The 15,287-nt window shown below is 47.4% G+C and overlaps 1 protein-coding gene across 1 annotated transcript in view; it reads right to left on the reverse strand.

Annotated features, from left to right (window-relative positions):
* Positions 1-631: 631 nt before the first annotated feature.
* The window catches only part of LOC134965892 (phospholipase A2 inhibitor gamma subunit B-like), a 63,217-nt gene continuing 48,561 nt past the window's right edge, over positions 632-15,287 (reverse strand). Inside the window, exons 4-5 of the mRNA XM_063942284.1 lie at positions 5,026-5,166; positions 632-923 (exon numbers count right to left, since the gene is read on the reverse strand). Coding sequence (XP_063798354.1) covers positions 736-923; positions 5,026-5,166 — 329 coding nt within the window. The 3' untranslated portion in view covers positions 632-735. The remainder of the gene's footprint in view (positions 924-5,025; positions 5,167-15,287) is intronic.

Here is a 15,287-nt window from a genome sequence, read left to right on the forward strand (position 1 = left end):
AGCCACTCCTGCGTTTTTTCCGGAAACGGTAGCGTTTTTATCCACACGCCCCTAAAACGCTGTGTTTCCGCCCAGTAACACCCATTTCCTGTCAATCACACTACGATCGCCGGAGCGATGAAAAAGCCGTGAGTAAAAATACTATCTTCTTAGCAAATTTACTTGGCGCAGTCGCAGTGCGAACATTGCGCATGCGTACTAAGGAGAAAAACGCTGCGATGCGAAGAAATTTACCGAGCGAACGACTCGGAATGAGGGCCATAGATAGATAGATAGATAGATAGATAGATAAGTATAATGGAAACAAGATATTTACTATTCCATGTTTATTATTCGATTTTGTACTAAAGCCGACTTGATACATTTCTTTCTTTTCAAAAAATGTCAATAAACAAATGTTAAGGAGTCGCTTCAGTGGTTTTTAATTCCTAACTTCGCTTTTTTTTAAACAGAGTTAATATTTTATTTTGAGATCAATCTACATGACCTCCGTTTATTGCAATGACAACAATTCTCATACAGACCATAATAGTTAAATGTAGAAATCCTGTGATATATTTAAAATAAAACTATCACCCCTTTGGATAACAGGGCATTCTTACCATGTATGAAGAAAGAAATTGCATTCATATTATATTATTATGTCATAAAGAGTTTTATTGTTGTAATCTGCATGTTCTAGGTTACATGTTCCTTTGCACATACATGTAGCAATTGGCCGGTATGTTGACCTGATCATAGTAAATATAAATGTGGAATGGATAAAATAAGCAGCAACAACAAATTAAAGCAGAGACCAGAACTTCCGTTGGTGCAGGCGTAACGCGTTGAATACGCAATACTTTTTGGTGCTTCAATGAAAATACCATCACATATGTCTTTTGTAGCACAGCCACTCCATGATGATGACGACTGAACTGGTTCTGTTGAAGTAAGCATAAGAATATAGCAGTAATAAAATATACTAACATGTAGACTGAAATATCCGATGTAACAATCATAGCATGCGTAGCATTTTATGTTCTGACAATCAACAATGGGGAAGATGTAATAAGACTGGGGAAGTGATAAAGCAGTGATACAGGTTGAGTATCCCTTATCCAAAATTCAAAATCACACATTTTTGGTTCCCCTACTGAGATAATGACACATATATGTATATATTATATTACTAGGTGATACATCGCGCCCTACGGGCGCTCTTCACACCGTCGGTTGGGGCTACGCCCCATTAACCCCTGCACGCCTTTGAACATACACAGGCCAGTAGATAGGTGGTCAAGAGGTGCTGCGGGTGGGGAAGGGGAGGGTGTGGTAGGTCCGCAAATGGGGGAAGGCAGAGCCGGATTAAGAACATGGGGGGCCCGGGGTGCTTTAGACAGTGGGGTCCCTATTGAAGAGAGGGGTGGGGGGTGCACCTATTAACGGGGCCTGATGCCCACCATGCGCCCTCGGGCCGGGAGGGCCCGACTATAAATGGCCACAGGCCGACTACATACCCACAGGCCGGGAGGGCCAGACTGTACCTACGGTCCTAGTGCCCGATCCCTGACGGTCTAGGGAGGAAAGGGGGGGTGAGTGAGAAACCACCTCACTGAGGCCTCACCTGGTCCGGGTCATTTTCCATCAGGAGCACGGCGTCTTCCGCTCTTTTCAGCGGGCACCGGAGCTCTTCTCCCTCCATCCAGCTGTTCACCGCTCTTCAGCGCGGCCTCCCTCTTCGGCTCCCACCCGGCATCTGACGTCAGATGACGTGGGTGGGGCCAATGACCCGGCGAGACAATCTGATTGGCCGGTGCCCCGCGAGCCATGATTTACTCGTGGATGGTGCCGGAAAAGAACTTCCGCCGCCAGCGCTTCAGATTGGGGCAGGGGGGTGCTACAGGAGGGGAAGGGAGTGCTGCGGGTGTTGGAGGGGAGTGTGGGGTGGAGGGTACCGGTGGGGGGAGAAGTGGTATGGGGGTGCTGCGGGTGGGGGAGGGGTGGGGGGTGCAGCAGGAGGGGGAGGGGACGGGAGTGCAGTGGTTGGGTGAGGGGTGTGTGCCGCGGGTGCTTTGGGTGCCGCGGGTGGGAGGGTGCGGGGTGCCGCGGGCCGTGTGCCGCGGGTGGGCGCGGGCCAAGTGCCGCGGGTGGGGGGCTGGTGTGTTGGATGCTGTGGGTGGAAGGAGGGCCGTGCACCGAGTGTGGGAGGAGGGCCGTGCGGCGCGGGTGGGGTGCTGCGTGTGGGAGGAGGGTCATACGGCGCGGGTGGGGTGGAGGGTGCGTGGGTGTAGGGGGGGGAGATGGGGTAGGGGGGGTGCTGCGGGTGGGGGAGAGAGAGGGTGGGCTTTTTGGGTTGTGGGTGCTACGAGTGGGGGATAGATGTGGTGGGTGCCACTGGTGGGGAAGGGGTAGGGGGGGTTCTGCGGGTGGGGGAGGGGCGGGGGGGTGCTACAGGAGGGGACGGGAGTGCTGCAGGTGTTGGAGGGGAGTGTGGGGTGGAAGGTGCGGGGGGGGGGAGAAGTGGTATGGGGGTGCCGCGGGTGGGGGAGGGGGGGGGGTGCAGCAGGTGGGGGAGGGGACGGGAGTGCAGTGGTTGGGTGAGGGGTGTGTGCCACGGGTGGGAGGAGGGCCGTGCGGCGCGGGTGGGATGCGGTGTGCGGCGCGGGTGGGAGGACGGCCGTGCGGCGCGGGTGGGATGCGGTGTGTGCCGCGGGTGAAAGGAGGGCCATGCGCCGCGGGTGGGGTGAATGCTGTGGGAGGGGGGGGCCTCCGGACTGTGCGGTGACGGCGAGTCCGGCTTACAGTCCCCGCTCCCCGGCTGCAGGATCACCAGGGTACGTACAAGGAGTGTACGGGTAGGAGAGAGACAGGGCACTGGGCGGAGACGGGGCGGGGATGGGCGGACCAAGGGAGGGGACTGTTCCTGGCCTGCATGCAGCCACTGTGACTCCGCCCAGTGTTACGGGCACAGAGTCACAGACTAAGGCAAATATATAGGAGATATATCTATATAATATTTCTGTATATACACATAATATATAATATATATGTTATTATCTCAGTAGGGGGGCCAAAAATGTGTGATTTTGGATAATGGATTCTCAACCTGTAACACATCAGCCAATCATTATGGGTTTGGAAAAAGACAGGAGCTGATTGGCTGGAGTATTATCACCTTCCACGTCTTTATCACTGCTTTAGCACTTCTCCAGGCTTAATACATCTGCCCCAATGGCTCCTAGCATAAACTCAGACCCCCAGCCTATCGCATGGCCGGCTTGTCAAGCATCAGGAACCTTATCCCTGTGTACAGACAGCATTTTTAAAGGCAGCTAACAGGTGCTACTAATCAACTTGGCTGAAGTACATTCCTGGCATCAATGAAAACCTTGATTGGATACTTAACAACTTAACCACTTAACTGACAATTTCCCCCCCCAAAAAGCTCAGAAATTGTGTTGTTTCTATGAGTGAATTAGGTGAAGAACATGAATTTAACCCTATCCAAAATGATTTTAGTTACAAACAAAGAAAATTCTTTTTTTTTTAATCTTTTTTTTTAACCATCGGAATATTGATCGGGAACATTGCAATCATCGGAACATTGGTAACATCGCGACTTTAGTTTTTAGAGCCAGGACAGCTGCTAGGTACACAGGGGGGAGGGCATGGGTGGCGATGATTTACACTTACCAGTAGCTGCTACAGCCGCCATTCTCACCGGTCAGCAATGATTGCAGCACGGCAAAACTGAGGGCTGGGTGCTGGAAGGTACTTACCTACATTTATTTTCTCCTCTCCGGGAAATAGTCAAAGAACAGAAGCAGGTGGGCGGCGACGAAGGTGGGGCCGAGCCAATGATGTCATTAGGCCCCACCCACAACACAAGCAAATACTGCGATTGGATGTTATTTGCATATGGGCAGAGCTTCGATGATGCTATTATCAGATAATCGCATCCCTAAGCCCCACCCCTCCGCCAGGCCTGCAATTTGGCACTATTTATCTCCCCATTCTGCCCACTTACCTAGGAAGTGGGCAGAATGCGGGAGGGGTGTCCACTCTTCCAGGGCTGCAGGGGACTACTCAAAAAACCGTGCGTCTCCCGCAGAATCCGGGAGAGTAGGCAACTATGAGTGGAAGGAAGTTTCCCTTCCCTGCCGCTGCTAACACTGTTTATCTGACCGGTCGCATCCTGTGCGACCAGGTCAGATAAGACACTTGCAGGCATCTGATGCCAACATGCCAGGCAAGTGGTTAAACAGGGAAATCCTGCTGTCCCACAGTTGCTAAATATTTTGTTGATGAAACAAAGTTGTCACTATCTCAGTCACGCATACCCAACCCGCTCAGTCAAGCTCAGAAAATTCTGTATTTCAAAATATTCCATATTCTGGAATTTGGGATATGAGAGACTCAATTTGTATCTGTCTGGCCAGACAATAAAAAAAGAGGCATATTAAATACATGTAGGTATTTGACACCGATTAACACTTAATTACTAAATATATTTATGAGAGCGCAATTTATTTAATGAATTGATTATTGAGGGCAAATAAACAACCTAAAATAACAATTGATTACACAGATAATTTTAATTGAATGGGAAATCCTTTGTGAAACCAGCCTTGTGTTAGCCTAATAGGCCCTACACACTAGGTGATATCACTCAAAGATATGAACGATCTCGTTCATTAATGAACGAGATACCGTCATATCTTTGAGTGTGGAGGCACCAGCGATGAATGATGTGCGGCCCCGCGCTCGTTCATCGCTGGTGCCCCGTCGGCTGTGCATGCAGGCCGATATGGACGATCTCGTCCATATTTGCCTGCACTTCTATGGAGCCGGGTGACGGGGGGAGTGAAGAAACTTCACTCCCCCCCCCCCCCCCGTCACTGCCCCCCCTCCGTTGGGTCACCCGTGATCCGTATCCGCCATTGGGCAGATCGGCGGCGGATCGGTCAATGTGTAGGGCCAATTAGGAACTTCCAGTAGATGATGAAACTACACAAACTGTATATTGTAAGAATAATGATTTACCTGTCACAGTTGTAACTTGAGAAATACATTTTCTCTCGTTTCCAAGACATTCCACGAATACATCAGAATGACACTGTTCAGTTTTGTTGTCGGCACAGGTCATGCAGGTGATGCCATTCTTATTGAAGTTATCTGGTGGCACTTAATTGTAAGAAAACACTAGAGGTTAGTAGGCTGATTAATCCTGGGTGAAGAATTAAAATTTATTACCAAAGCCAGTATTTAGCCTTGGCTTAAACTGGATGAAAACTGAAAGAAAACATCTAAAAACTCATACAACAACAGACGGACTTCTTTACAACTTCCATTGTGTGTTCATATTTATTGCTCTGCAATTCTCACTCTGTGAACACTATGCAAGCAATTTCCAACAAGGAACATTTGTAAGATGAAGATTCTATCTATAATCAGGATCACACAAGATCTTCATTGACACAACAATTGTGCTTTCACCTTTTCACCACACCAAAAGTCTCCTGCGCGTGTAACCTGGACAATCAGCACTGTATTTCTATGTTTTTGATGCAGCTACAACTTTCCATTTCTCCTTCAGTTCCTTGTACAGTATGTTTATTTGCAGTATTCACAAACATCTTCGAGCACATGCTGAACCTATGTCATTTTGTCTTTATACAGCTGCAAATCCAGTCTGAATTTCCTTTTTTTGCCAACTCTCACATTTCTAACATCTCATTCAACTTCTATTTCTGCAACAACATAAACTCTTTCTGCTTGAAACCAAACTGCTGCCAATAAACACTTCCAACACTGCACTTTCACCTGCAATTCTACTGCTCTGTTTATCATACATACATACTGTACATCACTCCTATTTCCAAATTTATACCCCTATTTACCTAATCCACATTACAGTATGTCCAGCCTGTCACTAACGTCACCCAACACTCCTTGTCTGCCCTGTCCTCTATTCTGTCCACTTCTCCAGAATCTATTCTTCTCTCCTAGGGGGTCATTCTGACCCATTCGCTTGCTGCTTTTTATCGCAGCCAAATGAATGAGTACCCACTGCGCATGTGCCGGTGCATGCCAGAAGGCCGAAGGCGGGAGGGGGCGGAACGGCGGCATTTGGCCACCGTTTCGTGGGGGCAGTCTGGCCAACTCAGGTGTGGCGGGACCGTGTGGTGGGCGGGCCGCAGCGGCTGCGTGACGTGACACGCAACCGCTGTGGGCCGGGGAGTGACGAGTAGCTCCCGGCCAGCACGCTAAAGCTGCGCTGGTCGGGAGCTACTCTTGAAGTGCAAAGGCATCGCCGCCGTGCGATGCCTTTGCACTTCTGCGGAAGGGGGGGGCGGCACTGACATGCGGGGCGGACTAGCCCTGTGCTGGGCGTACCCCCACATATCAGTGTGAATGATCGTAGCGGTGCTAAATTTAAGCACCGCTACGATCATCTCGGAATGAGGGCGCTAGTATCCTTCATCTCCCCTTCTCTCCCCTCCTCTATCTCCCATCCACCCACTGGTGAATTTCCCATTAGGCACTTGAGTCACGTGCCTAGGAGCGGCATCTGTTTGGGGATGGCAGATGGATGCCTGTGTTGGTACTGTCAGCCTGAAATGTACCAGCAACTGCAAAACATTTCCACTGTACTGTAATTTATGCCTTTCGAATGGAGTGTAACCGAGTAAGAAATGCACAGACTGCCCCAGGAAGCTGCCCTACTTAGTAACTATGTATACATAATTTAAGAAAAAGTTATAGTTAGTAGATTTTATTTATTAACTATTGTCAAATGAGGGCTTATAACCAACTAAAATACTAAAACTGGGTTAAGGGGCATTCTGTTGTGCCTATTCATGCCCTCGCCCCTAAATCTGCCTCTGCTTAAACCGTACTGCTTCCTTTCAACTCCTCCCCTGTTACCCCACTGTCATTCACCTCTGCCCCCACCTTGGGCCCACTCCTCCACCACTCAGCCATGCTTCCTCCCTCTTCGTCCTGCCACCTCACCTCAGTTCCCTCACTACCAAGCTTTACTCCCTCAGTGCTCAACTCCAACAACGTCCCTTCCTAGCCCTGGAGCCAGGACTATCAATACAAACTCTGTATTCCTGCCTTCTAAATCCATCTCACCTCATTTCTACAGCAACCCTGATAATCTCATTCACATCCCTCCCTCAGACTCTCTCCCTCTCTCCTGTGCCCCCTGGAATGCCAGATCTGTCTGTAATAACTGGTCCCCACCCATGACCTTTTCATCTCCAATTCCCTGCATCTCCTAGCCATCACTGAAACCTGGATTACCCCCTCTGACACAATTTCTCCTGCTGCTCTCTCTGCTAGGGGTCTCACGTTCTCACACACATTCTGACCCAGGGGTCCCCATTGTGATGTTGTTGTTGTTCTACTGCCTCTAGATACTCATGCCAACTCATACCACTAGTGCTGTCCCTTACATTCTGTCTATTTGAGGTCCATATTGTACACCTCTAGAAATCTGTTAATCTTCAAGTAGCTGTCATTTACTGCCCCCTGGCATTCCCTCCAAATTCCTTGACAAATTTGCTTCCTCACTTCCTCTTATCTGATATTACCTCCATTATCCTAGGTGATTTCAACATCCCTATTGATATCCCCTCTGTCTCTAAACTCCTTAACCTCACATCTTTGCTTGGTCTCTCTCAGTGGACCTCCTCCCCCTCCCATGCAAATGGGAGCTCACTGGATCTGCTCTTCACTTACCCCTGTGATATTTCTGATTTCTCCAACTCCCTGTTCCCCCTCTCTGACTATCAACTCCTCTCTTTTAACTTATCTCTCTCTACTTCTCCATCACTACCTCCTAAGGCTTCCATCACTAAGCGTAACATTGAGATTATTGACACCACTTCCCTATTCTCCCTGTTTGACTCACTCCTCTCTCCTGTTATCTCTCTCTCCTGCCCTGAAAAAGTTACTTCCCTATACAGTGCATCACTTACTTCTGCTGCCCCACTGACCACGATTTACCCTCGCAGATTGACACCTCAACACCGGCACTCCAAATACACCAGATATCTGCAAAATGCTGACATACCACTAAGCGACAGTGGAGGAAATCACGCTTTAAGGCAGACTTCCTCCATTATAAATTTATGTTCTCATCCTGCAGTGCTTCCCTTTCCCTTTCTAAACAATCATACTTCAAGAACCTCATCTTCAACCAGTCCTCAAAACCTTGGTTCCTTTTTGCCATTGTCAACTCGCTCCTCTGTCTCCCCCACCTCAACTCCCCTCTTCACTTTCTGCTCTTGTCTTTGCCACCTACTTCACATCCAAAATTGACTCCATATGTCAGGACAGAACATCCCACCAGAACCTAAGCAATACCCCTTCTCCATTCCCTGACCTCCCCTCTCCTTTCCTCTTACCAACTCTGACATCTTACTTCCCTGTATCTGTAGAGGAAGGCATGGGCCTCATCCATTCTTCACCCCCTCCACTACCCACTTGACACTATCCCCTCCCACCTCCTCCGCTACCTCTCTCTTTCTGCCTGTCACCTTCACATCAGGCACTGACCCCCTCTGCCTTCAAGCATGCACTCGTCTCGCCTATTCTTAAAAAAACCTACCCTTGATCCAAACACCCTCCGCAACTACCAACTCATCTCTCTCTTTCTTTTGCCTCCAAATTATTTGAGCATACTGTATATAACCATCTCACTGACTTACATTCCTCCCACTCACTGCTTGACTCATTCCATTCTGGGTAACGTCCTCCCCACTTCACTGAAACTGCCCTCACAAATGTCTGCAACGACCATCTTACTGCTAAATCCAAGGGCCACTACTCTCTGTTTATTCAACTTGACCTCTCTGCTGCATTTGACACTGTGGACCACCCTCTCCTCCTGCAAATACTTTACTCACTTGGTTTGTGTGATACTGCCCTCTCCTGGCTGTCCTCCTACCTTTCTGACCATTTCTGCTCTGTCTCCTCTCATGACTCCAACCCCCCACTTCCTCTACAAGTAGGTGTCATCCAAAGATCTGTTCTGGTTCCTCCTATTTTTTTCTCTACACAAACAGCTCATTAGTTGTTCTGACTTACAATATCATCTCTATGCTGATGATACTCAACTCTACTTTTCCTCCCTTGACCTCTCCCCCACTCTCCTCACTCGTATTTCCAACTGTCTTGGATTAATCCTTGACTCCTCTCTCTCCTTCAAACCACACAGTCAAACCTTCAGTTTCCATCTCAAAATAATCTCCAGGATCAGACCCCTTCTCACCCAGGATGCTACTAAGACACTCATCCACTCACTGGTCATCTCAGATAGGACTACTGTAATCTACTCATATCTGGCATCCCTGATAAATGCTCTCCACTCCAATCTGTCCTCAATACTGTTGCCTGTCTTATCTTCCTCACCAAGCATAGCACATCCACCTTTCCTCTCTTGCAGGACCTTCACTGGCTACCCTTCTCATTCAGAATCCAATTCGAGCTTCTCACACTCACCTACAAAGCCCTCACCCACTCTTCTCCCTCTTATATCTCTGACCTTATCTCACATTACATTCCCACCCGTCCTCTTCGCTCTGCTAATGCACGCCGTCTCTCCTACAACTGATTATTTTCTCCCACTCCTAACTATAAGATTTTTCATCTGCTGATCCCTAGCTCTGAAATCATCTACATCTCTATCTCCACATCTCTACAAAGATTCAAATGGGCTATCAAGACCGACTTCTTCACCAAACCCAGCCAGCTGTCCTCTTAATCCTCTTGTCTGTGCACACTGTCTACCCCTTCTGTCCCCCCAGTCTGTTAGCCCTTCACCTTTCAGATTGTAAGATCACAAGAGCTCCTGTGCCTTTCCTTCTCTTACTTACACTAACTTATACTCCATACTTTCTATGATGGCACCTGGTTTTCCATACTTGTCCTATATTGTCTTGAAATGTAAGTGCTATTTTCTTGTTTTGCTCATGTGTTTATGTACTTTTTAATGGTCCCTGGGGAATCCTTGTGAGTGTGGCATGTTTGCAGTTTATGCGCCAGAGGACTCGAGGTAGAAGAGGAAACGGCGGGAATAGGTAGATGAGCTGAAACGTCCAAGGCTTCATTAAGGTATCCAACACCTCGGCTTCTGGGACCCGAGTTCTGGAGCAGTACTGAGGGACCTGATGGTTTTGCCTGGAAATTAAGAGGTTTATTTGAGGCTATCCCCAATGGCAGACCAACTGCGCTAAGACCTGTGGATGTTATGCCCATTCTCCTGGATGAAGATCCTGTTTACCCAGGTAATCTGCTTCCCAGTTGTCTACTCCGGGGATGAAGATTGCTGAAATCTCTGTGGCATACTATTTGTCCCAGAGGAGAATGCAACTTACTTCCTGCATGGCTTCTCTGCTTCGAGTCTCCTTGTCTGTTTATGTATGCTACCGTCGTGACATTGTCTGACTGGGCTCTAATTGCCTAACCTCTGAGTAGAGGAAATGACAGACAAAGGGCATTGAGCTCCAGAATTTGATTGACAGGGATGACTCATGAAGACATCACCGCCCCAGGAAGTGACTGTCCATTGTCACCGCACCTCAACCTTGGAGACTGGCATCCATCATGAGGAGAACCCAGTTCCATATGCCAAATCAACAACCTTCTTGGAGGATAGAGGTCTACAACCACCAGAGGAGCGAGACCCATGTTCTGGGTGTTAAGCGAACTAGGCGATTTAGCTGTGAGATCCAGTTGAAAGAGTCGTGAATGAAAATGACCGCACTGGATGTCTTTGAATGTAGCCACCATCGTGCCCAGCCGGCAGATACAAAGGTGTACGGAGATTCGCTGAGGTTGGAGAACTAGCTGGGCCAGCTCCTGTATCGCAAGAGCTTTGTCCAGAGGAAGGAAACCCTTACGAGTAGAACTTGGTGACAAGCAATAATGATAAGTGCGTAAATGCTTGCAAAGATTAATATGAGATGGACAGTAGTGTGGAAACGTTCTGAAGATTCTGATGAAATTAACAATTATGTGGTTTATGAATAAGCATAATATTTTAGCCATTACCTGATTATGGAATTTATAATGAATACATGGATTATGTAATTTTCAAAAGCCTCTGATTGCACCCTGGAGATTCCTCATTATTTAATTATTGTTTAAAAAAATCATAATTTATGTATAACTAGATATATATATGTATATACAGTGGGATATAGTTATGTCACCGGCGGCTACATCCCGCCCCCCTCTAAATCCTGGCAGTTGGCATGCCGACTAGGAGGAACTGTTACCACTCGAGGGTGTCCATGACACCTGCGTTCGCCACCGGGCCCACAGCGCGGCAAGTGCAGTGAGCCCACAAGGGGCTCCGTTGCGCTCACCCCCCCCTTAATGGAATTCTGATGGGATCCCGCGGTCGCTATGCTGACCGCCGGGATCCCCAGTGCAAGTAATCCATACCCAAACCTATACAGTATAAATAATACATGCTTTGTACTTACCTCGTAATACCCAAATTGTATTTCATTTAAATTCAGGGAATGTTTGTTACAAAATATTGCAATCATTTATCGAGCTGGACAACTACATCAAAGTCTCCCCTTCTGGCTAGTCCCTACACTGACTCACACAGGCTGGACAATGGTTCTGCAGCATTGCCATACAGATTTTATACACAGACTACGCTATTATGATGGGTAGACTTGCTAATGTTGTGGTCCCACTCCTGGTGTTCATTAGCAAATATCCATTCCCACCTCACTCTCTATCCAGCAATTTATATAACCACATACCACAGTTTCATAGAAATCAGTACTGACAATGACATCCCTTCTATCTCTGACTCTTCTATAAACATATTCCAATTTGTATATTTAGGTTTATCCTGCAATTCAGACATAGCCTCCTTAGTCCAAACAGTAATAAGCCTATATGTAAGCCTGATCTGCTTAACCAGAGGTTTATATGCTAAAGCTAAAAATAGAGAAACATGATCAGAGTGACTGATACAGTATCTAAACATGACGTCACGTACAGTATGCATCTCTAAGACTGGAGTATTCATGGTCCAGTAAAATCTCTCCTCCTGGTAGGTATGGAGACATACAGCATACCTCCCAATTGTCCCAATTTTCACGGAACACTCCCATTTTATGGGGACTGTACTGCTGTCCCACCTGTGGGCCGCAGTGTCCCGCGGTGGTGGTGTGTGTGTGTGTGTGTGTGTGTGTGTGTGTGTGTGTGTGTGTGGGCAGTTGGGAGGCTCCTTTTACTGTTCAGAGCAGTGGTGAATAGACACTGTCCACAGCTTCTATTCACGAGTGACAGAGGTAGAGCCTACCTGACCCTCTCCATGAGGGAGAAAATTCTCTGTTCCTGGACTTTCCTGGTAATGTATGATTGCCATCACCTGTGGTGAGCTGGGTAATTGATAAGAAAGGCGTTTCACCACAGGTGATGGCAATCATACATTACCAGGAAAGTCCAGGAACAGAGCATTTTCTCCCCCATGGAGAGGGTCAGGTAGGCAAGTATGCCATAGGGGTACAGAGGAAACCCCCGGTGGGCCCTACTACCTGAGGGCCCACACTTTCCTCTAGGGATCAGGTTATAGACTGTGTGCTTGAATTACACATTGGGGGTCATTCCGAGTTGTTCGCTCGCAAGGCGATTTTAGCAGAGTTGCACACGCTAAGCCGCCGCCTACTGGGAGTGAATCTTAGCATCATAAAATTGCGAACGACGTATTCGCAATATTGCGATTACACACCTCGTAGCAGTTTCTGAGTAGCTTCAGACTTACTCGGCATCTGCGATCATTTCAGTGCTTGTCGTTCCTGGTTTGACGTCACAAACACACCCAGCGTTCGCCCAGACACTCCCCCATTTCTCCGGCCACTCCTGCGTTTTTTCCGGAAACGGTAGCGATTTTTCCCACACGCCCATAAAACGGCCTGTTTCCGCCCAGTAACACCCATTTCCTGTCAATCACATTACGATCACCAGAGCGAAGAAAAAGCCGTGAGTAAAAATCCTAACTTCATAGCAAATTTACTTTGCGCAGTCGCAGTGCGGACATTGCGCATGCGCACTAAGCGGAAAATCGCTGCGATGCGAAGAATTTTACCGAGCGAATGACTCGGAATGAGGGCCATTATACATATAATATATTATACCATACTTGCCTACCTGACCCTCTCCATGAGGGAGGAAATGCTCTGTTCCTGGACTTTCCTGGTAATGTATGATTGCCATCACCTGTGGTGAAACACCTTTCTTATCAATTAACTAGCTCACCACAGGTGATGGCAATCATACATTACCAGTAAAGTCCGGGAACAGAGCATTTTCTCCCTCATGGAGAGGGTCAGGTAGGCAAGTATGATGTCTACGAGCTTGCAAGTTCCAGATATTGGTTATTAAAACAAACTGTTTTACAATGGAGATAAAGTGCAATAATAAACAGTAGCAATAGTTTAAGATTAGTTAGTAAAATTGCTGGGATAAATGTGTCTCCTGAAGGATATGTAAGACTGCACCACTTGCATCCCAGTGGGGTTGTAATGTTAGTAATTCTCTGATTAGGCTCTCACAGTACATGCACCTAATGAGTAATGACTAGTAACAGCATGCAGTCACGTAGTAACATGTATAGTTACCACCGTGCTGGTTCCTGTATAGCAGTCAGGGATCCTGTAGCAATAATGCATACCTCCCAACATGGGGGGTAATTCTGAGTTGATCGCAGCAGCAAGTTTGTTAGCAATTGGGCAAAACCATGTGCACTGCACGGGGGACAGATAATAATAATAATAATAATAATTTTATTTATATAGCGCTCTTTCTCCAATAGGACCCAAGGCGCTTAACAGATACATAGCATAATATAGTACAGAAAATAATGAAGTACATTTTCATAAAATACAGAAGCATGAAGATACTAAAAGGGACATTATGGAAATGCTTGAGAAAAAATAAAAGTCTTGAGTCTACTTTTGAAGGATTCTATAGTTGGGGCCTCTCGCACTGTGCGGGGGAGTGAGTTCCATAGAGTCGGAGCCGCATGACTAAAAGCTCCACCCCCAGATGAATTACGGTAGATTCTAGGTACTGCTAAAAGTCCTTCATCTACAGATCGCAGTAATCGAGTGGGGCAGTATGGGATCAGAAGCTGTTTCAGGTACCTTGGGCCTTGGTCATGTAATGCTTTGAAACTCAGTAAGCCAATCTTGAAGATGATTCGCCATCGTACAGGCAGCCAGTAAAGGGAGTAGAGGATGGGTGTTATGTGGCTAGAACGGGGCTGGTTGGTTAATAGCCTGGCAGCTGTGTTTTGCACCAGCTGTAAGCGCTGCAATTCTTTTGCTGGTAGACCAAGGTAGAGGGCATTACAGTAGTCTAAACGAGATGATACAAATGCATGTATTACTTTTGGCAGATCATCTGAGGGAATTAAGTGCTTGATTCTGGCTATGTTCCTCAGGTGAAAGAATGAGGATTTGATTGTGGCTGATATCTGATGTTTAAGTGTCAAGCCACCATCCAGGACAACGCCAAGATTCCACACATGATCACTAGTCTGTAATTCTGAATCCCCGAGTGTAAGTCCAGTTGGTTGGCTATGCTGCAGTCTTGTCCTTTGATGTTGCGGTCTTATCATAAGGACCTCTGTTTTATCCGGGTTCAGTCGCAGCCAACTGGCGCTCATCCACTCCAGTAGTTCAGCTAGACAGCCATTTAGGGTTGCTATTGGGTTATCAGTGCCCGGAGCAAAGGACAAGTACAGTTGTGTATCATCTGCATAGCAGTGGTAGACCAGGCCATGGCGCCTGATTATTTCGCCCAATGGGAGCATTTATACTGCAAAAAGCATGGGGGATAGTATAGAACCTTGTGGGACACCACATGGCAATGGCACTGGTGGTGATGAGTATAATCCAGATGATACTCTCTGTGACCTGCCTGTGAGAAATGATTTGAACCAGCTTAGGACTGTGCCATCCAGACCACAGAAATATATCAGTCGCTCAATCAGAAGCCGATGGTCCACGGTATCAAATGCTGCAGAGAGATCCAGAAGGATTAATATTGAACAGTCACCTCTGTCTTTTGCAATCAGAAGATCATTTAGCACACACACACCAGGGCTGTTTCAGTGCTATGTCTTCTCCTGAATCCTGATTGAAATGGATCATAAATATCATGGGTTGTCAGGCGGGTTTCCAGTTGATTTGCAATGACTTTCTCAATGACCTTTCCTAGGAAAGGAAGGTTTGATACCGGTCTGTAGTTGGTCATGCAGTCGGGAT

The sequence above is a fragment of the Pseudophryne corroboree genome, chromosome 10 (genome assembly GCF_028390025.1).
Source record: "Pseudophryne corroboree isolate aPseCor3 chromosome 10, aPseCor3.hap2, whole genome shotgun sequence".
Lineage (NCBI taxonomy): Eukaryota > Metazoa > Chordata > Amphibia > Anura > Myobatrachidae > Pseudophryne > Pseudophryne corroboree.